Source organism: Ahaetulla prasina, chromosome 2 (assembly GCF_028640845.1).
Source record: "Ahaetulla prasina isolate Xishuangbanna chromosome 2, ASM2864084v1, whole genome shotgun sequence".
Classification (NCBI taxonomy): Eukaryota; Metazoa; Chordata; class Lepidosauria; order Squamata; family Colubridae; genus Ahaetulla; species Ahaetulla prasina.
The window spans coordinates 174,056,034-174,080,408 of record NC_080540.1 but is presented as its reverse complement, the minus strand read 5'-3'; the positions used below and the strand labels follow the sequence as shown (position 1 = coordinate 174,080,408).

Genomic DNA, 24,375 nt, shown 5'->3' with positions numbered 1-24,375 from the left:
TCCTCAGAATCATAAAAAAGAAAGGGATGGATAGGGAAGAGAGAAGCACCTGTTGCTTCACTGACTAATGGAAAGGAGCCAGATTTATCTTCAGCAAAATGTTATGGAACAAGCCAAACTGCATCCTTCAGTGCTAGAACAGCTGACAGTTGCAGCTAGCTTAACACATAAATTAGACACACTTTGGACTTTCCCATCACCAATCTCTTTCCACTTATGACTGTATGACTATAACTTGTTGCTGGCAATCCTTATGATTTATATTGATATATTGATCAATTGTGTTGTAAATGTTGTACCTTGATGAACGTATCTTTTCTTTTATGTACACTGAGAGCATATGCACCAAGACAAATTCCTTGTGTCCAATCACACTTGGCCAATAAAATTCTATTCTATTCTATTCTATTCTATTCTATTCTATTCTATTCTATTCTATTCTATTCTATTCTTTGTGATCTTTAACAGTCTTTAACTGCTCAGTTCTTAAAGGTAGGAGAATCCCAAATCAACATAAAGTCCCTTAGGCTTATTTAATAGCAAAGAAATATAATCCTTTGGAGAGGTAGGCAAGGAGACAGAAACATTTTTTATTTCTATTAGAGATCCTTTCCCCCCCTCAATGCCTTCATCTATTCTTTCATTGTTTGCAAATGTTTTTAGAAGTGTTGAGATAAGGTAGTAGAAAACGTAAAACCTAAGAGTGCTAGGTTGTTCAACAGTGTTGCAATATGTCAGGTATTTGATGAATTGTTTTTGCTTTGGAAATTAAAGACCACCTTAGACAATGCAATTTACTGATCACAGTTTTAGTAACAATCATACAAAGAATAGGCAAAATAAGACTTTTACTTATATTATAGCCAAAAAGAGAGTAAACTATCAGTGAAGTCCAAGAAAGTTATTTTACACATAGTAGTTGGGTCTGTATTCATTTTTACACAGGTGGCAGGAAAAACGGACAGTAACTTTACATGACATTTTGAGAAGGAAATTTACACACAAACGTATTCGTTTTAGCAAAATGAGACACCTGCCAAAAGATGGTTCATCTATGTGCATTTCTGATGCTTATTTATGTTTAGGTCTATGACGAAAATAGATGCTCCAAAATAATGTAAGGTAAGTATTATTCCTTCTTCCAGGAATGCCTTGTAATCTTGTCAGTTTCTTCCAACAAAATAACTTTTGCAAATGTCTACACAGTGTAGCAATTCTCTTTTCTGACAACTAATTGCTTCAGGATTTTGTAAGTATAAGTTCAATAAAAAATGACTATCCTGAAAAAAATTCAGGAAAATACATTGGTTCCAGTTTCTGTCCTAGAATTTTAGTTGAAGAGCAAGTTATTTCGTACATACATTTTACCAGCTTTCATCTCAAATTTTCAGCAGATGGCACAAATTGTAGTAGCTATTCTCTAGAAAAAAAACTTAAGAGATTAAAACTCCACATCTGAAAGAATAATTTAAAATGGAAGTCCATGAACCACTAGTTTCTAAATCAGAAATCTTTGTGCTAGGGGTGGCTTAATTGTCCTCTAGATCCAGAGTTGACCAGCAACAGTTTGATTATGCCACCTCGTGCCTTTACTAGATCACTCTTGTCTTTGGCAGTTCTGGAGCATCATTGATTCAGAGATCCGTACATGTCACTAGCCAAAAGTAACAGCACATCTAAAACCTTCATTAGAAAAAAAAAACCAGCCAAATAATTGAATATGAATCATGGATTGCTGTGTGGTGTTGTCTGTCATGCTTAATACTTCCAACACTACTCCATTGAGATGCCGTATTATGGACTGGGCTCTTTATCTTGAGCCTCAGAAGAGAAACTCCTCTATTCTGTAGATGGTCTCTTTTTTGGAGGCGCTGTGGATCTCAATCATCTTCGAAGCCACCAACATAGTGACAGATAGCATCATAATCCAGGGTCAAAAGCTTTTCTTCATCCTGTTGTAGTTGCACCACTGCACGATTCTGTCCTTTGTCTCGACGCAGAATGCGGCCCATCTAAGAGTGAAAAAGCATGAATGAGATTAGTGTTTCCTTTCCTGAAGAAAAGCATGCATCTGAGAATACCAGGTGTGAGCAAGCTGTAGAGCTCAAATATTGTGGTATTCTAGTGATCAACAACCCTTACAAGTAGTAAGCATAACTCAATTTCATGTAATATTGCAGTGCCAAAAAATAAATGCCCCAAACCTTATTAAATCTGTGTTCGCACAAACGATTTGCCACATTTTAGTTTACATTTAACACAATGTAAGCCGCCCTGAGTCTTCGGAGAAGAGCGGGATATAAATTCAAATAAATAAATAAAAAAACTTGACTTACGACTGCCCAACACGATTGTAAGTCATGACAGTCATAAAGTGGGTCACCTATATGATCCACCCAATTTTACAAGGTTTTTATGTAGGCTATTATGTAACCTAAGATGGCGCCGATGAAGGCTGCCTCGGTGAAATGCTCTCTAATTGTTTCTTTATTTCTAATTGTTCTCTGTGACTCACTACGGATTTCCTATTCACGAGACCATCTGCTAAAAATTAAGGAACATTTCTTTAAGGAGCAGCTTTCTTTAATCTCACCCCCGCCTGTCTTTACAAACACGGAGGAGATTCTAACACAGGAGGAGGCAATTCCCACGGAGCCATGGATTACTAAAAAAACCAAACGACGGAAACGAAGGAAACGAGGTAAACGATCTGGGATCTTAATCAAGCTAAGAACTTGCACTAAAACTCCTCTGCCTTCAATTTTCCTAACAAATATACGCTCACTTGCAAATAAGATGGATGAAATACTCCTCTTAAACAAATACTATTCTGATTTTCGCAATTCAGCAGTCCTATGCTTCTCTGAAACCTGGTTAAATGAATCAATTGAAAATAGCAGCCTGAACATTCCAGGATTTAAAATTGAACGATCAGACAGGATTCCAGAAACATCTGGTAAAAAGAAAGGAGGCTTATGCCTATATATTAATACAACCTGGTGTCAAGATTTTAACATAATTTACAAATTCTGTGACAACAATTTAGAGACTCTAATTATCAACTGCAAACCTTACTATTCGCCTCGTGAATTTTCCTCATTTCTTCTAATTGCTGTTTATGTCCCACCACAAGCCTGTGTAAACAAGGCATTACGAACTCTAGCTGACCAAATCATGGAGGCTGAAGCCAAATACCCGGATTCACTGGCCATTGTTTTGGGAGATCTAAACAAGGCAAACTTAAGGAAAGAACTACCAAAATACTTTCAGCATGTCAATTGTCCCACCAGAGGCAAGAATACTCTAGACCACTGCTACACAACACTAAAAGATGCCTATCGGTCTTTACCACGTGCAGCTGTAGGACACTCTGATCATTGCATGATTCACCTTGTACCTGCTTACAGGCAAAGACTTAAAGCCATAAAACCAATAATTAAATCAGTGAAAACCTGGACGGAGGAATCAGAATTAAAGCTACAGGCATGTTTTGACTGCACTGATTGGAATATTTTTAAAGATACCTCTGCAGACCTGGATGAACTCACAGATACTGTAACATCATATGTCAGCTTCTGTGAAGACCTATGTGTACCTACAAGGAACTTGAATACACAGTAACAACAAACCTTGGTTTACACCTAAACTTAAGCAGCTACGACATTCCAAAGAGGAAGCCTACAGAAAAGGTGATAAAATGCTGTACAATCAGGCCAGAAATGCACTAACAAGGAGATCAGAGCAGCAAAAGAAGCTACTCTGAAAAGCTAAAGAATCAATTTTCAGCAAATGAACCAGCAAACATGTGGAAAACTCTTAAAAATATCACCGGCTATGGCAAACCTCCTTCCCAGGCTGAAGGTAATCAACAACTGGCAGATGACCTGAATGAGTTTTACTGCAGGTTTGAAAGGAAACTACAGCCACCTATCTCCACTACCCCATCTCAGACACACCAACAACAGCCAAGCCTCCTACAACTGACCCCATTTCATTGGGTTCACAACCCCTAGTGATCACAGAAAAGGAAGTGCAGGAGCTATTTCACAGACAAAAGCCAGGAAAAGCTCCAGGCCCAGACAAGATAACTCCTTCTTGCTTAAAAGTCTGTGCTGACCAATTGGCCCCCATCTTCACCCATATTTTCAATAAATCACTAGAGATGTGCTATGTTCCTTCTTGCTTCAAACGCCTACCATCATCCCAGTGCCAAGAAGCCCACCATCAAGGAACTGAATGACTACAGACCAGTTGCTCTAACATCTGTAGTCATGAAAACCTTTGAAAGGCTAGTGCTTTCCTACCTGAAATCCATCACGGATCCGCTGTTAGACCCCTTGCAATTTGCATACCGAGCAAATAGATCAACAGATGATGCTGTTAATATGGCTCTGCACTACATCCTACAACATCTTGAGTCTCCAAAGACCTATGTAAGGGTCCTTTTGTAGACTTTAGTTCAGCATTCAATACCATCATTCCAGACATTCTTCTAACTAAGCTAAACCAGCTACAGGTACCGGAACAGACTTGTAAGTGGATCACAAGCTTCCTAACAAACAGGAAGCAGCAGGTGAAGCTAAGCAAGATCACATCAAATACCTGTACAATTAGCACAGGGCCCCCCCAAGGCTGTGTGCTCTCCCTACTTCTCTTCTCTCTGTATACCAATGACTGCATCTCCAATGATCCATTTGTTAAGCTACTGAAGTTCGCAGATGACACAACAGTGATTGGTCTCATTCGAGACAATGACGAATCCGCATATAGACGAAAGGTCGAACGACTAGCCTTGTGGTGCAACCAAAACAATCTGGAACTGAACACACTCAAAACCGTAGAAATGGTGGTAGACTTTAGGAAAAACCCTTCCATACTTCCACCTCTCACAATACTTGACAACACAGTATCAACAGTAGAAACCTTCAAATTTCTGGGTTCTATCATATCGCAAGATCTCAAATGGACAGCTAACATCAAAACATCATTAAAAAGGACAACAAAGAATGTTCTTTCTGCGCCAACTCAGTAAGCTCAAACTGCCCAAGGAGCTGCTGATCCAATTCTACAGAGGAATTATTGAGTCTGTCATTTGCACCTCTATAACTGTCTGGTTCGGTTCTGCAACCCAACAAGAAAAACACAGACTTCAGAGGATAATTAGAACTGCAGAAAAAATAATTGCTACCAACTTGCCTTCCATTGAGGACCTGTATACTGCACGAATCAAGAAGAGGGCCATGAAAATATTTGCAGATCCCTCGCATCCTGGACATAAACTGTTTCAACTCCTACCCTCAAAACAACGCTATAGAGCACTGCACACCAGAACAACTAGACACAAGAACAGTTTTTTCCCGAAGGCCATCACTCTGCTAAACAAATAATTCCCTCAACACTGTCAGACTATTTACTGAATCTGCACTACTATTAATCGTTTCATAGTTCCCATCACCAATCTCTTTCCACTTATGACTGTATGACTATAACTTGTTGCTGGCAATCCTTATGATTTATATTGATATATTGATTATCAATTGTGTTGTAAATGTTGTACATTGATGAACGTATCTTTTCTTTTATGTACACTGAGAGCATATGCACCAAGACAAATTCCTTGTGTGTCCAATCACACTTGGCCAATAAAATTCTATTCTAATTCTATTCTATTCTAAATGCTGTGGTCCTAACGTGAATCAACAGCTTGCTATGGGTTAGTTTTGCTGAAACTAACTGCCACTTTTTGGCAAAAACATTATAAAATGTGGTTGAATGACTATGGGATGCTGCAAATGGCAAACTGGTTGTCACACACCCAAAATGCAGTTGTTTGACTGTTGGTAGTGGTGGTGAGCCATCAAAACCAGATCACTAGTACCCTCAAGGAGGTCTGTTGTAACTTAGAATGATGGCTAAGAAACTGGTCAGAAGTTAAGGGCTACCCATCTAGTGAAAGTAAGTGAACCTTCTTATAGTAGTGTGAACAATAAAGTGCCTGTAGCCATTGCAATGCTAAGTTTCACTATGGTATAACTACTATCTGCCTAAATCTGCATGATAAATACTATAGGATAATATAAGATGTAGCCCAAAATGTTGACAAGTGTGAGATCGCACCTTGGATCACCTGCATCTGAAGTAACAATTTGTTATCATCCCTGCAATTTACCATTGTGTTAGTGGCATACAAGTTTAATAATAAATATAAACAAACAAACAAACAAACAACCCCATGTCTCTATAGCATGAAATTTGAGGGCCTTAAGAGAAATTAGCCAAGTTCCATCTCACTAGATTAGTGACTTACCCTTCCAGCATGCTCTCCTAGTACCACCATAACCCAGTCTGAATCATTCCGAGGAATTACAGTCTCCAGCATAGACTCATGGATACCTGTAAAAGAGGTCAAAGCAAGAACCTGAAGTCATTAATACTACTACCAGAAATATCACTCTTCCATTATGTACCTGAAAAATTGTGTAAAAGAGAATTTCTCAAACATAGTTTCTCTAATTTCAAGTGAAACTGGGAACGTGACCATCACATGGGTATCTTCTTATCCTACTTTAAATGGCCCTTAAGCAGCACTTTGCATCTCACACCATTTTTTTCTCAATTATCATAGATTAAAAGTTTTGGCCCAGTTTTTGACAGATGCTCCAAAGTAGAACTAGATTTTCAGTGATAATGTAAAGCCTTTTGTGCTAAAGACTGAATGTAGGAATGCCTTTGAACTGCGGTGGCATAAATTATGGCGTGTACCATAGCCAGCCAGAGCAACCAACAGAGAGGTGCTGAATCGTATAAAATCAGAAACATCATTAGAAGCCAAAATTACAAGGCTATGTCTGATTTACTTCGGCTATGTCATATCTGCAAATTTATTGGAGAAGTCAACGATGCTAGGAATGGTTAGTGGGTCAAGAAGAAAGGGCAAGCGAAGAACTCTCTAGCTTGATGCCATCAGAGCTGATATAAAGATGGACAATTGAAAGAAATGTGCTTGACAGGGTTGCAAGCAGAGTAGTTGCCTATAAAGCCACTAAGAGTTGGAAACAACTGATATATATGTTCTGCCTTCACCTACTATGTTTTTTAAAAAGTTTTCAGGATTAGGTACTGCAGTATCTAATCTGATAGAACAACTGAAATTTGGGGGGTGGGGGGTATTTTAGTTCCCTAGCAGAAATTGTTAATCAGGGGAGACTATAAAATAATGGCTCAGATTCATTACAGCCAAAAAACTAGATAGTAATTCTGCTACTATTGCAAATGCTCTTATTTCTATCAGTATCTCAAAAAAGCAGATATAGTAAAATTCTGGTAATAGTACATTTCACAAATTAATTTGCTTAATTTGGCATATTACAAATAATCTATCAGTTGATAGTCCTATTAAATAAAAAAATTTCATTAAGAGTATTATGCATTGAAGGTCTCTTTAAATATGAATACCTGTATCTCCATATACTGATTATACAGTATTCTTTATTATAAGATTTCAAAATCGAAGAGTAATGTTTATCTATAAAAGTATTAAAACAAACTGTTAAAAAAGCAGGACAAGAACTTTAAGTGTCTTGAGATGATAGGGTAGTAAAAGTAAAAGATAAAAACAGTATCAATCATCTCTGAGAAAAAGGAAGTTCAAAAAAGAATAGACAAGCTTAGCATTTCGGCAGGCTGACATGAGTGCAAACCTCCTTTCAGAAACTTGGGTTCCCAAATCACAAATGTCCTCCTTGGAAACACTAGAACTTCTGCACCAAAACTGGATACCTTTCTTCATAAGCAACAAGCTAAAGATGCTGTTCAGAAAATATCAAAGGTCAAGTCTTCAATCTCAAACATAAGCAGCAGCACTAATACACTCACCATCCAGAATTTGTCCCTCGGCTATTCGGCAAACACAAGTGTCTGGCTTGAGGACATCTTCAATTACCATCTGGAGACAAAAACAACAACACAGGATTTCATACCGTCTGTGTCCTAACAGTGGGGTCAGTAGGTTATAACAGTCTTTGCCTGAAACTGGCCCTCAGCTGCAAAAACTCATACCTTGAAAGGACACAGGGTTCTCCCTGACAAAAGCAGGCCTTCAGCTTCTCATAGGGAGAGTCGTTAGTTATTTTATCAAATAGTTATTCAATAAAACCCTACCTTCCTTCTTTGGGCAATACTGAAGCTTGGTATCTCTATCTCTACCCCATCACTTCAATACAACCAAGCTTCAAGAGGAAAAAAAACCACAGTTTTTCAGAAATGGCTCCTTCTCTGAGGGGAAAAGCTTTGGTGAGCTCCCCCATTTCTATTGCATTCAACTCCCCAAGCAAAATGTTGCAAAAGTACAACCTTGAGAAGGATCTTTACCACTGCAGGACATAACACTTTTGAAACCGCTGCAAGTAAATTCTGCAGAGATTATTATTCAGGATATAATGACGCCATGAGCCAAACTGAATACTGCTATTCTGGCAAAGATGAAAAGCTATCTTCCATTTCTGCTGCTGCCTGATGAAAATTAAACTGAACTGACTTGACCTCCCCACTCTATCAATTGTCCATATAATAAAGTCACCTCTTCTTCATAACGAAGAGAAGCATATTTTTTTAAGAAGGCATTTATGATATAGTCTCAAAAAGGTTTTGAATAGAAAAATTCAAAGAACTGTCATGTAGTCCTTCATTATCTTCTCCCACCAGTTTTAGATTTGCCTTCACCAATTTGGTGTTCTCCAGATGCAATGGGACCACAACACCCAACGTCCCTAGCAAGCAACCATGCCGGATGGAAATTCTATGAACCCAGGATATCTGGAAGATGCCAATTGGGGCATTTGGTTTGTTGGCACACCAATTTATCCTTTTCTTCACCCACACCGTAAAAAATTATTACAACGGTTTAAAATTAGATGTATGATCTGTACACTCTAGGTTCAGATAGTAATATTGTATTAATAACGATGAGAAGCAGGTTTCTGCAAGTACCTTGGTATTATAATATTTGCCCCCTTTGTAGAGTTTATCTATAAAACGGACTCGCAGATCTTGGCGCAACCAGTGAGCAGCTCTGGAAGAGGAACTGTCGCCAGACTTACTCTGCTTCCCAGTATGGTTCTCTCTGTGGGCACAAGAGAAATTATTGAAAAATTATTAGTTGGGAATGATCTCTTAGGCAATCACCTAATCCCTACTTAGTACAAGAATTCAGATTAAAGCAAGCTGAATGTACACAATTAGATGGGTACCTGGCCCCTGCTTGTGTACATCCCATGAAGGGGAGACCAGCCCTCCTTTGGACCAAAGGTTCTACTGTCAAACTGCCTGCACTTGTCAGGATGTTTTTCTAACATTCACTCAGAAACTGTCTTCTTATAATTTACATCCATTATTTCCTGTCTAGATAGAGAGAACAAAAATAGGTCTTGGCTTCAGGGATTTGCAGAGGGCTACTTTATTTCCCTTGTCATTTTTTCTTCAAACCCAAATCTTTCAACTCTTCATACAGTTTCTGCTCCCCAGTCATCCATGTTATCCTTTTCTGAAACTGTTCCAGTTTTTCTGGATCCTTTTTAAAGTGTGATGTCCAGAACTGACCTGATCTGACCTTCCCTTCCCTTAAAATAAATACTCAGTGGCTGTTTCATCCATAGGCTTGAGCTCCAATGATACCAATTATCTTCCATGTCATTCCCTGAACTTTTTCTCCGTTTAACTATCTTCCTTAGGGATCACTGCTGCCAATGTCCATTAGTCCAGCTAGGCTCCAGCTAGTCCAGAATGCGGCTGCGCGGGTGATAGAGGGGGCACCGCATTGCTCCCATATAACACCCATCCTGTGCGGCCTGCACTGCCTGCCGGGTGCAATTCAAGCTGCTGGTTACCACCTTTAAAGCGCTCCATGGCTTAGGACCGGGGTATTTGCGAGACCGCCTTCTGCCACCGATTGCCTCCCAACGACCTGTGCGCTCCCACAGAGCGGGCCTCCTCAGGGTGCCATCGACCAAACAATGTAGGTTGGCGGCCCCCAGGGGGAGGGCCTTCTCTGTGGCGGCACCAGCCCTATGGAACGAGCTACCTCTGGGGTTACGCCAACTCCCCGACCTCCGGGCCTTCAAACGTGAACTGAAGACTTTATTATTTCACCGAGCGGGACTAGCCTAAGAACGTATTTTAGCGAAATTTTAATGGGTTTTAATCGGTCTTTGACCGTTTTAGTGATTCGGCCACTAAATATTTGCTTTTAAATTGTTTTAAATAGTGTTTATTTATTATATTTATATTATATTGGTGTGAGTCCTTCAGGAGATGGTGCGGTATAGAAATGTAATTATAAATAAATAAAAATAAATAAAATAGTCCAGTAGGAAATGATAAATCTTACTACCTTCTCATTAGCTGAAGTGGGACCATTTACTTCTCCTACTCTTTGGGGTTTTTTTTGCTATGAGATAGGAAGGTTAGCATGTCCTAAGTACTACAGCTCACAATTGCAGATTTGTGTCCATTTACTCTCACATTTGCTTCTTAGGGCACCACCTGTCGAAAAGCTATCTTTTTGTTTGGCTGTTCCCTTTTTATGCTCTCAAGTTAACCAAGCCAAAACTCTAGCCTTAAGGCTTCCCAATTGAATTAGTTTCTTGATAATTCTCCATTTGCTCACTTTAAGTATGCCAACTTACACTGAATCGAAAAGAGAAATAGTGGGATGAGAAGACATCAAATGGGATTTGATTAAAATGATTAAAAACATGTTTTGGAGTCAGCACTGTAATATCCAAAAAAGACACACTCTTCCACTAATTGGGGTGCGATGTCATCTGTATGCTGATGATACACAGCTGTACATTTCCACCCCTAACCACCTCAACGAAGCCGTTGAAGTGATGTCCCAGTGTCTGGAGGCCGTGCGGATCTGGATGGGGAAAAACAGGCTTCGACTCAACCCCTCCAAGACTGAGTGGCTGTGGATGCCGGCTTCCCGGTACAGTCAGCTGACTCCATCGCTGACTGTAGGGGGCGAGACATTGGCCCCCATGGAAAGGGTCCGCAATCTAGGCGTCCTCTTGGATGTACGGCTGTCTTTAGAAGAGCATATGACGGCTTTCACCAGGGGAGCTTTTTATCAGGTTCGCCTGATACGCCAGTTGCGTCCTTTCCTAGACCGGGATTCCTTATGCACGGTCACTCATGCCCTCGTCACTTCCTGCCTGGACTACTGCAATGCTCTCTACATGGGGCTCCCCTTGAAGAGCACCTGGAGGCTCCAACTGGTCCAGAATGCGGCTGCGCGGGTAGTAGAGGGAGCAACTCGAGGCTCCCATGTAACACCCCTCCTGCGCAAGCTGCACTGGCTGCCAGTGGTCTTCCGGGTGCAAGTCAGGGTGCTGGTTACTACCTTTAAAGCGCTCCATGGATTAGGATCGGGTTATTTACGGGACCGCCTACTGCCACCGATTGCCTCCCATTGACCAGTGCGCTCCCATAGGGAGGGTCTCCTCAGCGTGCCGTCGGTCAGACAATGTCGACTGGCGACCCCTAGGGGGAAGGCCTTCTCTGTGAGGGCTCCTGCCCTCTGGAACGAGCTGCCTCCAGGGATACGTCGACTCCCTGACCTCCGGACCTTTCGATGCAAGCTCAAAACATTTTTGTTCCATCGCGCAGGGCTGGCCTAATAGTTTTAATGGGGGGGTTTATTAATAGTTTTATTAGAGTTTTAATTATTTTAGCTAAATTGAATCAGTTTTTTAATGATGTTTTCATTTTTGTATTCTAGTTTTTTACCATGCTGTAAACCGCCCTGAGTCCTTAGGGAGAAGGGCGGTATATAAATCAAAATAATAAATAAATAAATATACATTATAGTCTAAATAATTGTATAATAAGCCAAGTGAGGTCTTTCCTCATTTCTCCCTTCACTACCACTGGAAGCTATACTCAGTACACATTTACCTGTCTGAGTCTGCTGGTTGCTTCCTTTTTTTGTCCCTGGTCTCGTTTTTTCCTTTGGAGGCCCTGTTATCAGAGCTGTCCTTGGCACCGTTTCTTTCTTCCTCCTCCTTCTCTTTATGAGCCTTGCTGAGGCGACCTGTACTGGGGAGAAGCAAATAGTTGAGAGAATAACCCATGAGGGGAACTGACATTTACAGCAGATTTTACCCCAAGTTCTGCAATCAAGATGACTTGGTTTTTATATTGACAAGGAGGGTTGCTGTGAGAGGACAGCTAGTATTAGTACTTAGCATCCCCAAAGAGCAGATGTCTATGTGGGAACAACAGGGAAATCTACTTTAACTTACTTAAGTCTTTAGCCAGCTTATCGTATTCTTTCTGGGTAACAGGCTGTACTCCATGTTGACTCACAGTGACCACTTTGCTGCCAATTGCCAGTTTCACCATGACACGAGCATTATCTCCATCAACACCTTCAATCTACAAAAGACACAAATCAGGGTCCAGTCATTAAGTGAGCGTGGTGGCATAATCCTTCTAGCGCAGGATTGAGACTAGGAAGCCTTAGATTCGAGTCCCCAGTGGACCTCACTGGGCCCACTGGGCAAATCTGGGGTACTATATAATTTCTCAATACTTTGGCCACCTAATGAGAAAGAAGGACTCACTGGAGAAGAGCCTAATGCTGGGAAAGATTGAGGGCAAAAGAAGAACGGGACATCAGAGAATGAGGTGGCTGGATGGAGTCACTGAAGGCATGAGCTTAAATGGACTCCAGAGGATGGTAAGAACAGGAAGGCCTGGAGGAACGTTGTCCATGGGGTCGCAATGGGTCGGACACGACTTCGCAACTAACAACAACAATAATTGAGATCTCAGAACCACTGAACTATATCTTTCTAAGATCCTGGAGCACAGGGGAACTGCCAGAGGACTGGAAAAGAGCCGATGAGGTTCCCATCTTCAAAAAAGGGGAACAAAACAGATCCAGGAAACTACATACCTCAATACCAGGGAAGATTCAAGCAACAAATCATCAAACACCTAGAAGCAAACAAAGTAATAACCAAAAGCCAACATGGATTTGTCAAAAACAGATCATGCCAGACTAATCTCATTGCATTCTTTGACAAAATGACAAAATTAGTGGACCAGAAGAATGCTGTCAATATAATTTACTTGGACTTCAGTAAAGCATTTGATAAAGTAGACCATAACCTACTACTAGATAAAGTAGAAAAATGTGGGTTAGACAGCATCACCACCAGATGGATTCATAACTGGCTGACCAACCGCACTCAACGTGTAGTCCTCAATGGAACTACATTCACATGGAGGGAAGTATGCAGTTGAGTACCCCAAGGCTCTGTTTTCGGCCCAGTACTCTTCAACATCTTCATCAATGACTTGGACAAGGGGATAGATGGGAAATTCATCAAATTTGCAGATGACACCAAGCTGGCAGGAATAGCCAACACTCCAGAAGATAGGCTCAAGATACAGAAGGATCTTGACAGACTTGAACATTAGGCACTATCTAACAAAATGAAATTCAACAGTGAAAAAAGTAAGGTTCTACATTTAGGCAAAAAACCCAAAATGCACAGGTACCGTATATGTGGTACCTTGTTCAATAGTAGTAACTGTGAGAGGGATCTTGGAGTCCTAGTGGACAACCATTTAGATATGAGCCAGCAGTGTGCAGCAGCTGCCAAAAAAAGCCAACACAGTTCTGGGCTGCATAAACAGAGGGATAGAATCAAGATCACGTGAAGTGTTAATACCACTTTATAATGCCTTGGTAAGTCCACACTTGGAATACTGCATTCAGTTTTGGTGCAGAGAACAGCAACAAAGATGATTAGGGGACTGGAGACTAAAACATATGAAGAACTGTTGCAGGAGCTGGGTATGTCTAGTTTAATGAAAAGAAGGACTAGGGGAGACATGATAGCAGTGTTCCAATATCTCAGGGGTTGCCACAAAGAAGAGGGAGTCGGGCTGTTCTCCAAAGCACCTGAGGGTAGGACAAGAAGCAATGGGTGGAAATTAATCAAGGAGAGAAGCAACCTAGAAATAAGGAGAAATTTCCTGACAGTTAGAACAATCAATCAGTGCAACAACTTGCCTGCAGAAGTTGTGAATGCTCCAACACTGGAAATTTTTAAGAAAATGTTGGATAGCCATTTGTCTGAAATGGTGTAGGGTTTCCTGCCTGGGCAGGGGGTTGGACTAGAAGACCTCCAAGGTCCCTTCCAGCTCTGTTATTATGTTATGTTATGTTATGTTAATTTCTCTCCCAATTCAGTCTATTTTGCAAGGTCACCATTGATAGGATAAAACAGTAAGCTCCCCAAGAACTACTGTGAACTCTTAACAGAAAAGTAAATACAATAACACATGAATAAAAAGAAATGCTATGAGATGTGGATAGCTGATATGACAGATAAAAGCTATGCCTGCACTGCAAACTGATTCAAAGCCCTGTTTTATCAGACATTCCTCATTAAAGAAAAAAAATTCTCGGTAGCTTGCAACGTCAAGATTAGGAACAGGCTATGTTTGCACAGCAATTTCACAAGCAAATGAATTGCCGTGAAATTAGCATTATACACATTTGGGAAATAAAAATATTTCTCCAGCACTGTCACAGCAAAACTCATCCCTAGGACACAGGCAGAGGCTGTCTACTTAAGACAAAGGGGGAGAGGTTGCAGGGAAAACTGGACACCCCCCATTCCAAAAGGAGAGCAAAGGGATTTATTTCTCAACTTGTGCTCACTTCCCAAATCTTCTTTGGGGATGAGGGGGGTGGGCTTCCATTCGTATCAGTTCAAAAAAGCAACTAGCTTAAGAAAAGCGTCAGATTACCTTTCCATACAGCTCCTTATGAGGCCCACTTTCAATGAAGACAGCCCCTCCTGGAACCAACCCCAAAGGCTCATCTTCGCTCTTTGAAGGTTCCTCGCCTGGCTTTGGGGGTCGCTGGGATCCTGAAGGTTTCAAGTCCTTAGCTGCTGAGCGATCTGCTCCAAGGCCCAAGCCTTTGGGCCGAAGACGGTTTTCTGCTGGCTTCACATCCCTAAGGTAGGCAACAAAGCAGAACAATGGGATGAAAGGGAAGAAGCTGAGATCACTATACCTGCAAATATGCACATTTATGTTATCTATCAGAACGAGCATAAGAAAGGCATGAAATCACCTGGCTCAGAGCTTAGCAACGACCTGAAACCTTGAAATGAAGTTTTTATAGAGGAAAGATGGGGTTGATAATAATTGAGCGTCTCCTCTTACAATGTTAACAGCTTTTAAGCAATTAAAACTTATATAAAATAATGTAATTGTAAGGGTTTGAGATTGATGGCAATAAAACCTATATTGCTGTGCAATTACATGTGGGGTAGAAAGGAAAGAATCCATGCAGGTATCAGCAATGTGACCCAATCCCTTTGGGGAAATGCCCAAAGCTTTCCTATTCTGTCAAATAACTTTTCTACAATAAAAAGCTTTAATTTAAGCATTTCAGTTAGATTACTTTAAAAAATAATGTTACACATTAATAATGTAATAATAATGACCATATATGTAAAGAACACTTACTGTTTAAATGTGCGCCCAATGCCTTCTCCTGCCTTCCATCCCATGCCCTTCAGCATAGCAAGACCATAAGCTTCCACTGGTACCTCTTCATAATCCGACTCAGTTGACTGCCAAAATTAAAAGAGAGAGAGAGAGAGAGGGAGAGAGAGAGAGAGGGAGAGGGAGAGGGATAAAGAAAAAGAAGAGGAATTAAACCAACTGAAGTAGGAATTCTAAGAATTGTCCTGAATAATGCAGTTTTATCCTTACCGATTCTGGGCGGAGGCTGACATCCACTTTGTCCCCATCTTCAAAGCCATCAGGCACACGGTTGACCATGAGGAGAGGAATTGCAAAGTTGGGATCTACCTTGCTTCCACTTTCCCATTGCTCCTGTGATTTCTTGGATTCTAAACAGCAGTGAACCAAGGCGTAAGAGTTAAGTCGAGAAAACTCAAGAGTCAAGTATTTGTTTCCTAGGTCCAATGGGGGGATATGAAGAGCTACTCAAATCCTGGATGTTCATTACAATAGATTTACCAGGAAAGTAGCAGTGAAGTTATCAGTTTTATCAGGTTACGTGCTTCACAGTTTCTGCAACAACCAGATTTTCTGTTTGTGGTTTAGAAGCATTGGTATCCATTTAAATGCATCATCAGCAACTAAAAGAAATTTAGCATAAAATGCAAGCACAAGGTATACAATGCTATATAGTTCAATGGTGTACTTACAAAGAATATCTCTAGATGGGGAACTATGGCCCTTTTATGACTTGTGGACTTCAACTCCCAGAATTCCTGAGCCAGCAAGTTAACTCTTCCGAGTTTGTTATCTTACTGTTAGAGTGTTAATAATCTCTAGTCAACGCTGTATAAATTTTTATTAAATTTATTTGCCACCTGCCCATCTCGTCACGGGACTATTCTGAGCGCCTTACAAAAAAAATGTAAAATTATAAAAGAAAATGTAAATGTAATATTAATAAAAATACATATAATTAAAAGATGTGTAGGGAGAGAGCAGGATGTGGGGCGGCGGGCGGCGGTGGGATCGTGCTATTAATCTAACAATCACTTCCAGTATGGTCCTCCCCATTGGGTCCCCAGGCCAACTGGCAGCCAGGTCTTCAGGCTCTTAAAGAAGGACAAGAGAGTGGGGGCAGACTTCACCCCAGAGGGCAGGAGCTACAGCAGAGAACATACTTCTCCTGGATCCTGCCAGCCAGAATTCTTTGACCAACGAGATCCACAACACACCTCCTCTGCCAGCATGAGTGGGACAGACTGTCTTAGCAATTAATCACCTGCATTCATGAATCACCATTCAATAGGTGACTGAAACAGATTCCCTCTCCCTCCCTCCCTCCCTCCCCACTTCCTCCCAATTATGCTAATTCATGTTTCTAGTCAATGGGGATGTTGTACGTGTTCATGGAAGGGAGGTTCAAGCTAAAACCTTGAGATACTATGTTCTAACAGAATTATTTTCCAGCAACATCACTGACAAACAATCTATTGATTCCTCCACAGTCCTAAATTAGTCCATTAGAAGTTGCCATACCAGGTTCCTGTAATTATAAACTGAAAAAAATATATATCTCATATTCTGTTTTTCACTAGTGGACAAAGTTGCAATTCTGTCATGTTATTCACCTTCAATGAGTTCTTTGACTGCTTGTGCATCAACACCATTAAGCCCATCCTGCTCCTGATTGGTTGCAGAGACCTCAGACTTCTTCCACTGATTCTTTCGGATCAAGGGAATGACAAGCTCTTTTGGCTGAGGAGCTGGTCGAACACTGCAGGGAAAGAAAAAGTGTCAATAAAAATTGCAATTGGCGTTTTTCTAGTCACATATATTGTGGAGAAGTTTCAAGAGGCTAAACTATTCAAGCACTATCCTTCCACAGAACTATGTCCCTTACTGTATGCTAGTGGGGGGGGGGGAATCAGATCTTAAAGAAATTACATCAATATGGAGACAAAAATTCCCAAGTAATACTTAATATGTCCATATTAAGTACTTAAAATGTACAGTCATTTTGAGCATACAGCAAAAACTTTACAAATTGCACTCTTTTTCATTGCTTCACACTGCAAGAAGACTTAGGCAACAGGCTCAGGAAGAAAGTACTATAATGATTACTTTATGTATAAGAATGAATTACTGACAGAAGAATTACAGTGATAGAGGGAACCTCTACAGCTCCTGTTCCTTTTTTGCCCATCGCTACACTTAAAATCTCATGTCCACAAAGCTTTTACCTGGCTATAGACATAACTAATCCTTATTATGATATGGCACGAGTAGATCAATTTGCAGAAGTGACTATCAAGCATTAATTGATAACCCTAACTGTTTGGCATGAAAAAGAGTACAAGGTGGCCAAAATAAGTAGATGCATTTGATTTGCATATGAAATTCACTGGCAGGCACACACTTTTTGGTAGGAAAAAAGAAACAAGAACCACTTATACTGGATTTGTTAATATGACAAGCAATTAACAGCACTGCATTTACAGTAATGTCCTAATTTCACAGAAGACAAAATATATCTTTTGCTACTGTATGTCTAGGACATGCCCATATAGGAACCTTATAATTTAGTTTATAAGAGTATTTTTTCCAAACACGCAGAAGGGCATTTCTTAGCACATGATTTTTAAAGGCCTTATCCACTTTTTTGTCATAAATTAAATATGCATGCCATCCATATAACAAATCATAACCTTCTATATTCAAAATTCTGTCCTCTGTTAAATTAAACCAATCACTTATTGCAGAGAGAGCAGCTGCTTCATAATATAATTTAAAATTAGGCATTTTAAACCTCCCCTTTCCCGAGAATCTTGAATTATTTTCATTTTAACCCTAGCTTTTTTACCTTCCCATATAAATTTGTTAATTCCCTTCTGCCATTCCTCAAGATTCTTATCTTTCTTAATTATTGGTATCATCTGAAAGAGGAATAAAAATCTAGGTAAAACATTCATTTTAATAGCAGCAATTCTCCCCAGCAAAGATAATTGCAATTTTTTCCAAACAATCAACTCCTTCTGAACTTTTTGCCATAAAACCTCATAGTTATTCTTATACAATTTCACATTTGATGACGTAATATAAACCCTAAATACTTAACCTTCTTTACAATTTCAAATCCTGTTACTTCCTCTAGTTTTTCTTTCTGTTGTCTGGCCATATTTTTATTATCACTTTTGTCTTTTTCTGATTTACCTTAAACCCTGAGACATTCCCATATTGATCAATTATTTTCCAACAAAGATTTACTAGAATTTATAGGGTTTGTTAAAGTAATCACCAAATCATCTGCAAAAGCTCTTAACTTATATTCATACTGTCTAACTCTAATTCCTCTATCTCCTTTACTTCTCGTATTTTATCCAATAATGGTTCTAGAGTTAAAATAAACAATAATGGTGATAAAGGACATCCCTGTCTTGTTCCTTTCGCAATCTTAAAAGGTTCTGTTAAGCTACCATTGATTATAATCTGTGCTGTTTGCTCTCCATAAATTGCCCTAATTATTCTTAAAAAACCATCTCCAAATTGCATCTTTTCTATTAATTTAAATAAAAAATCCCAATGCAATCGATCAAAAGCTTTCTCTGCATCGAGAAAATAAATGCTGCTGGAATAAAATTTTCTTTTCTAAGTACTCCAGTAAATTAACAATCTGCCTAACATTATTCCTCATCTGTCTCCCTTTTATAAATCCAGATTGATCATTATGAATTCTTCGCTGCAGAATCAACATTAATCTATTAGCTATTATTTTAACAAAATCTTATAATCATTATTTAAAAGTGAGATTGGCCTATAATTCCCAGGTTTAGAACAATCCTGTTCCTCTTTTGGTATCAATGAAATAAAAGAGGTTCTCCATGAGGGGAATTCTCCTAGTTGTATCTGATTAAATAATTCCTTAAGTGGACCTAACATCTCATCCTGTAAATTCCTATAATAACTAACTGTAAGCCCATCCGTACCAGGAGTTTTCCCCATTTTAATTGTTTAATTACCAAAATAATTTCTTCCGAGGTTATAGGCCGATTCAATTCATCCGTTTGTTCTAAAGTTAAATTTTTAACCTTATATTCCTTCAAATAATTATCAATATCCCTATTCAATATATTATCTTTAAGATATAAATTTGTATAATATTCTAAAAAAGCTTTTTTAATTTTATCCTGTTGATATCTCTCTTTACCTTTGTATTCTATTTTTTCTATAGTACGTTGTTTTTGTCTTTTCCTTAAAGTGTATGCTAACCACCTACCAGGTCTATTTGCGTTACAAAAGTATTATGTTTGGCATATTGTATATTTGTTGCCACCTGATCAGCCATTATCATATTAAATTGATTCTGTAGTAACTTTATTGCATCTTTAAGTTTTTGATCATGTGGGTTATGTATTAATAATTGTTGTTTCTTATAAATTTCCTCTTCTAAATACCTACGCTGTCTTTGTTGCTTATTTCTCTGTCTATTATTAAGATATATTAATACACCTCTCATAAAAGCTTTACTGCAGTCCCAAACCATTTCTATCGATGTTTCATTATTCAAATTATAATCAAAAAATTCTTTCATCTGCTTTTTACATTGATTTACATTATCCTGATATCTAAACAAATTTTCATTTAATCTCCAAGTTCTTCTACCCTCTTTTCCATATTGCAATTCCATCCAAACAGGACTATGATCAGACAAACATCTTGGAAATATCTTAGTTTTCTTCACCCTAAAAAGCAAATCATTAGAAATTAAAATAAAATCAATACGTGAGAAGGATTGATGCCTATCAGAGAAAAAAGTATAGTCTCTTTCCTCCAGATTCCGCAGTCTCCATACATCTCTTAACTCAAAATCTTCTATCATATCAAAAAAGGATTTAGGCAGCTTTGCATGTGCAGGTATCTTCTTGGAAGAAATTCTCTTGTCCTTTCGTGTATCTATTACTCCATTCCAATCTCCCAATATAATACACGATTTATAATCCCATAGAGTCAACTTATCATATAACATTCTATAAAATTTTTCTTGTTGCTGGTTGGGTGCATATATACCAAGCAAGAGAGTCCTTTTTGTTTCTATTGTAAGTTCAATAGCAATATATCTTCCATAAATATCTGCCTCTATTAACTTGGCTGGTATATCTTTTCTCAAATAAACCACTATGCCATGTTTTTTCTCCAAAGCTGAAGCAACAAAATGTTTACCTAACTTTGAGTTTATTAGGTACTTTTGATCTGATAATTTAATATGCGTTTCTTGTAAGCAAATAACATCATTTTAAATTGTTTCAAATAATGAAATATTTTTCTTCTCTTCTGAGCTGAGTTCAAACCATTGACATTCCAAGTCAAGATTTTATTTGCCATTACTGGGCTGCTGAAGCCTTTGGGCAATCAACTGAAGATCGCCCTCCCGTATCTTCGGCCGTGCTCCTCCCACCGCTTCTGTAGCAGAGTCCTGAACTTTACTTTGAGTTTGTTGCTCCTTTTCTTTACGCTTAAGGGCTCCCCTCGTCAGTCTTTGTTCTTGTGGTTGTTCCTCTGATGGTAACATCACTGGAATCACCTCAGCTTCCACACCCATTTGAGTCTCTTGAATTCTTTTTTCTATTATTTCTATTTCAAATTTCAGCACTGTAGAAAGAAAATCTTTGGCCTTAAGCACTGTGTCAATACGATATCTTCTTCCCTGATAATACACTGTCAAGCCAACTGGAACCTCCCATCTAAATTGAATCTGGTATTTCTTAAGTTCTTGTGTAAAAAATGTAAAGTCTTTTCTATCCCTTAACATCTTGGGAGGGATCTCTTTCAAAACCTTCAACTCCTGTTCCCCTATTTTCAAGTTTTTCTGAAAAGCAACTTGCAAAATTTGATTCCTCACTGTTCTTTTCAAAAAATAAACCACAATGTCTCTAGGAAGTTTCTTTTGCCTAGCAATCCAAGAATTAACTCTATAAATTTTGTCAATTTGATAAGCAACCTCTTGTGGATCAAGTTCAATAAATTCAGCCAGAGCTTCTGATAAAATTTTTTTTAAATCTTCCCCTTTGACCTCATTCAAACCTCTAATTCTCAGAGCTCCTTCCATCATTCTATACTGCATCACCACCACTTGATCTTCATTTTTATCCAATTTGATTTGCATTCCCCCCATTCTATTTTCTATTTGTTGATTTGACTGAACAATTTCTTGCACCTCCTCCTCCACCACCTCCAGTCTTTTTGCCAAACCTTGAAAAGCCATTAAGATATCTTCTCTTAACAGAAGCAGGAAATGATTACATATAAAGATCTTTTGTATACTGAAAGAGGTAATTTGCAGTTAAAATCTCTGCAAGTATTAAGAGAGGAAGGGAAAAATTATACTTGGTTTCAATATGAGCAATTACATGCTAGATGGAAGGGAGATCAGAAAATTGGTATAGAGCAGAACGAGGGAAATTTGGTAAAGCAAATTAGAAATCAGTCTCAGGAGCACATAAAGAGATTGTATAATGTGTTACTTGAAATAGATTCTGAAAGGGACTTGGTAAAGGACTGTATGATAAAGTGGGCACAAAATTTTCAGGAGCCAATATTATTGGAAACGTGGGAAAGAATTTGGGTTAGAAATGTTAAATTCACGCAGGCACAGAATCTGAGGGAAAATTTTTATAAAATGTTTTATAGATGGCATCTAGATCCTAAAAAATTATCGTGTATGTATCCAGAAATGCAAGCAAAATGTTGGAGATGTAATTGTGATGACGCTACATATTTTCACATTTGGTGGACTTGTAAGGACATAAAGGCCTTTTGGATAAAAATTTGGTGGATTTTACAAAATGTTCTGAAAAGAAGATAAAGTTCCTGCCGTAATTTTTCTTGTTGGGAATTATTACGGATTGTACAGTAATTGAGACTAAATTGATTTTAAATCTAATAACTGCAGCAAGATTACTAATAGGACAATATTGGAAGAAAAAAGAAGTACCAACAATACAAGAATGGATATTGAAAGTTGCCAATCTGGCTGAGATGGCGAAGATATCAGCCTTTTGAAAGACAATACGCAAGAAAGATACTTAAACGAATGGAAAAAGTGGATTGACTATATTCAACGTAGATATCAGACTAAGAGTTATCAGACTGTTTTTGAATGATTATGATGTATTATTTTTGATTGCTTTTGGGGGAAGTTAGGAATTGATGATTGTAGGGGTATAATTAAGTTGGGACGAAAACTTTTTAGCATATGTTTGTTTTACTTTTAACTATACCTTGTGCTCGTTCCGGGAAGTCGGGGAGGGGGTTAAGGAGGGGAGGGGGGGAAAAAAAAATTTTTGTAAAACTTTTTGAATAAAAAAAAAAATATATATATATATCTTTTGCTTGTATTATGATTCCTTCACTCCTTTCTCTGTCCTGCACATTACTAAAGGATAGACTGGAGTAACAAGTAATAATAGATTTTTGGGTGCAATTGACCAATCAATCAGAACAGAGCTGTAAGGGATTTTGGAGGTCTTCTACTTCAACCCCCTGCTCAAGCAGGAGATCTTATACCATTTCAGACAGGTGGCTGTCCAGTCTTTTCTTAAAAACCTCCAGTGATGAAGCACCTACAACTTCTGAAGGCAAACTCTTCCATTGGTTAATTGTCCTCACTGTTAGGAAGTTTCTCCTTAACTTCCTAACTTCTCCAGGTTGCTTCTCTCCTTGACTAGTTTCCATCCATTGTTTCTTGCCTTCTGGTGCTTTGGAAAATAAGTTGACCTCCTCATCTTTGTGACATCCCCTCAAATACTGGAATACTGCTGTCATGTCACCCCTAATCCTTCTTTTCTCAAAACTAGCCCAACCCAAGTCCTGCAACTGTTTTTGTTTCTTCTTTAATCACTCTAGTTCTTCTTCTCTGCACTTTTTCCAAACTCTCAGCATCTTTTTTGTAATGTGACGACCAAAACTGGATGCAATATTCCAGATGTGGTCTTAACTAAGGACTTATAAAGCAATACTAATACTCCACGTGATTTTGTTTCTTTGCCTCTATTTATATAACCAAGGACTGCATTTGTATTAAGCTTTTTTTGGCTGCGGACGCACTTACAGGATTAAACAATTAAATTTACAGGATTACTTAGGCAGCGCTAACTGATCCTCAATAGAGTATTGAAATTGTATCTAGCCTTCCAAAAACAGCTCACACCACTGAGTACTGTACAGGTAGTCCTCGACTTACAACAGTTCATTTAGTGACCATTCAAAGTTACACCACTGGAAAAAGTGACTTGTGCCCGTTTTTCAGTGACCACCTTTGCGGTCCACCATGATCATGTTATCAAAATTCAGATGCCAGGCAATTGGCTCATTCTTAAGACCGTTGCTGTGTCCCGGGGTCATGTGATCCCCTTTTGCGACCTTCTGCCAAGCAAAGTCAATGTTTTCGGGGTACGGGGGTGTGTGGAATTCATCCCCAGCAGCTTGCAAAAGGTTCATGACCCACAGTCCGCCAGATCTGTCTCCTTAATCCCAACCGCACAGGCCCCCCACCCAACAAAAAAAAAACCGCCCCTGCCGAACCCCCACCTTTGCAATTCTTTCCCTTCAACAGCGGAGAGGAAATCGGGTTCCTGTTTCGTTTCGCTGCCAATCTGCCCGGTTACGTGGAGAAACCGCTTCCGTCCGCTGGTTCGAGAAAAACTGAACGACACCGGAACTGCTGGCACACCGGCAGGCTTCTCCTTTTCCTCCGCCATCTTCCATTCGACTGTCTAGGCCCCGCCCCGCTTCCCACCACGTGGCTCCGAGGCACCCTGGGAAACG

The 24,375-nt window shown here is 39.2% G+C and overlaps 1 protein-coding gene across 1 annotated transcript; it reads right to left on the bottom strand.

Moving 5' to 3' along the window:
• Window positions 1-780: 780 nt before the first annotated feature.
• GPKOW (G-patch domain and KOW motifs) lies at window positions 781-24,333 on the bottom strand. The gene is made up of 11 exons (XM_058166546.1): window positions 24,139-24,333; window positions 17,184-17,329; window positions 15,802-15,941; window positions 15,553-15,659; window positions 14,824-15,034; window positions 12,300-12,432; window positions 11,953-12,088; window positions 8,989-9,121; window positions 7,876-7,945; window positions 6,308-6,393; window positions 781-2,012 (listed from the first exon to the last, which is right to left on the bottom strand). The coding sequence occupies exons 1-11, from the start codon at window positions 24,306-24,308 to the stop codon at window positions 1,881-1,883; spliced, it is 1,464 nt and encodes a 487-aa protein (XP_058022529.1). The 5' UTR covers window positions 24,309-24,333; the 3' UTR covers window positions 781-1,880.
• Between the last annotated feature and the right edge of the window lie 42 nt (window positions 24,334-24,375).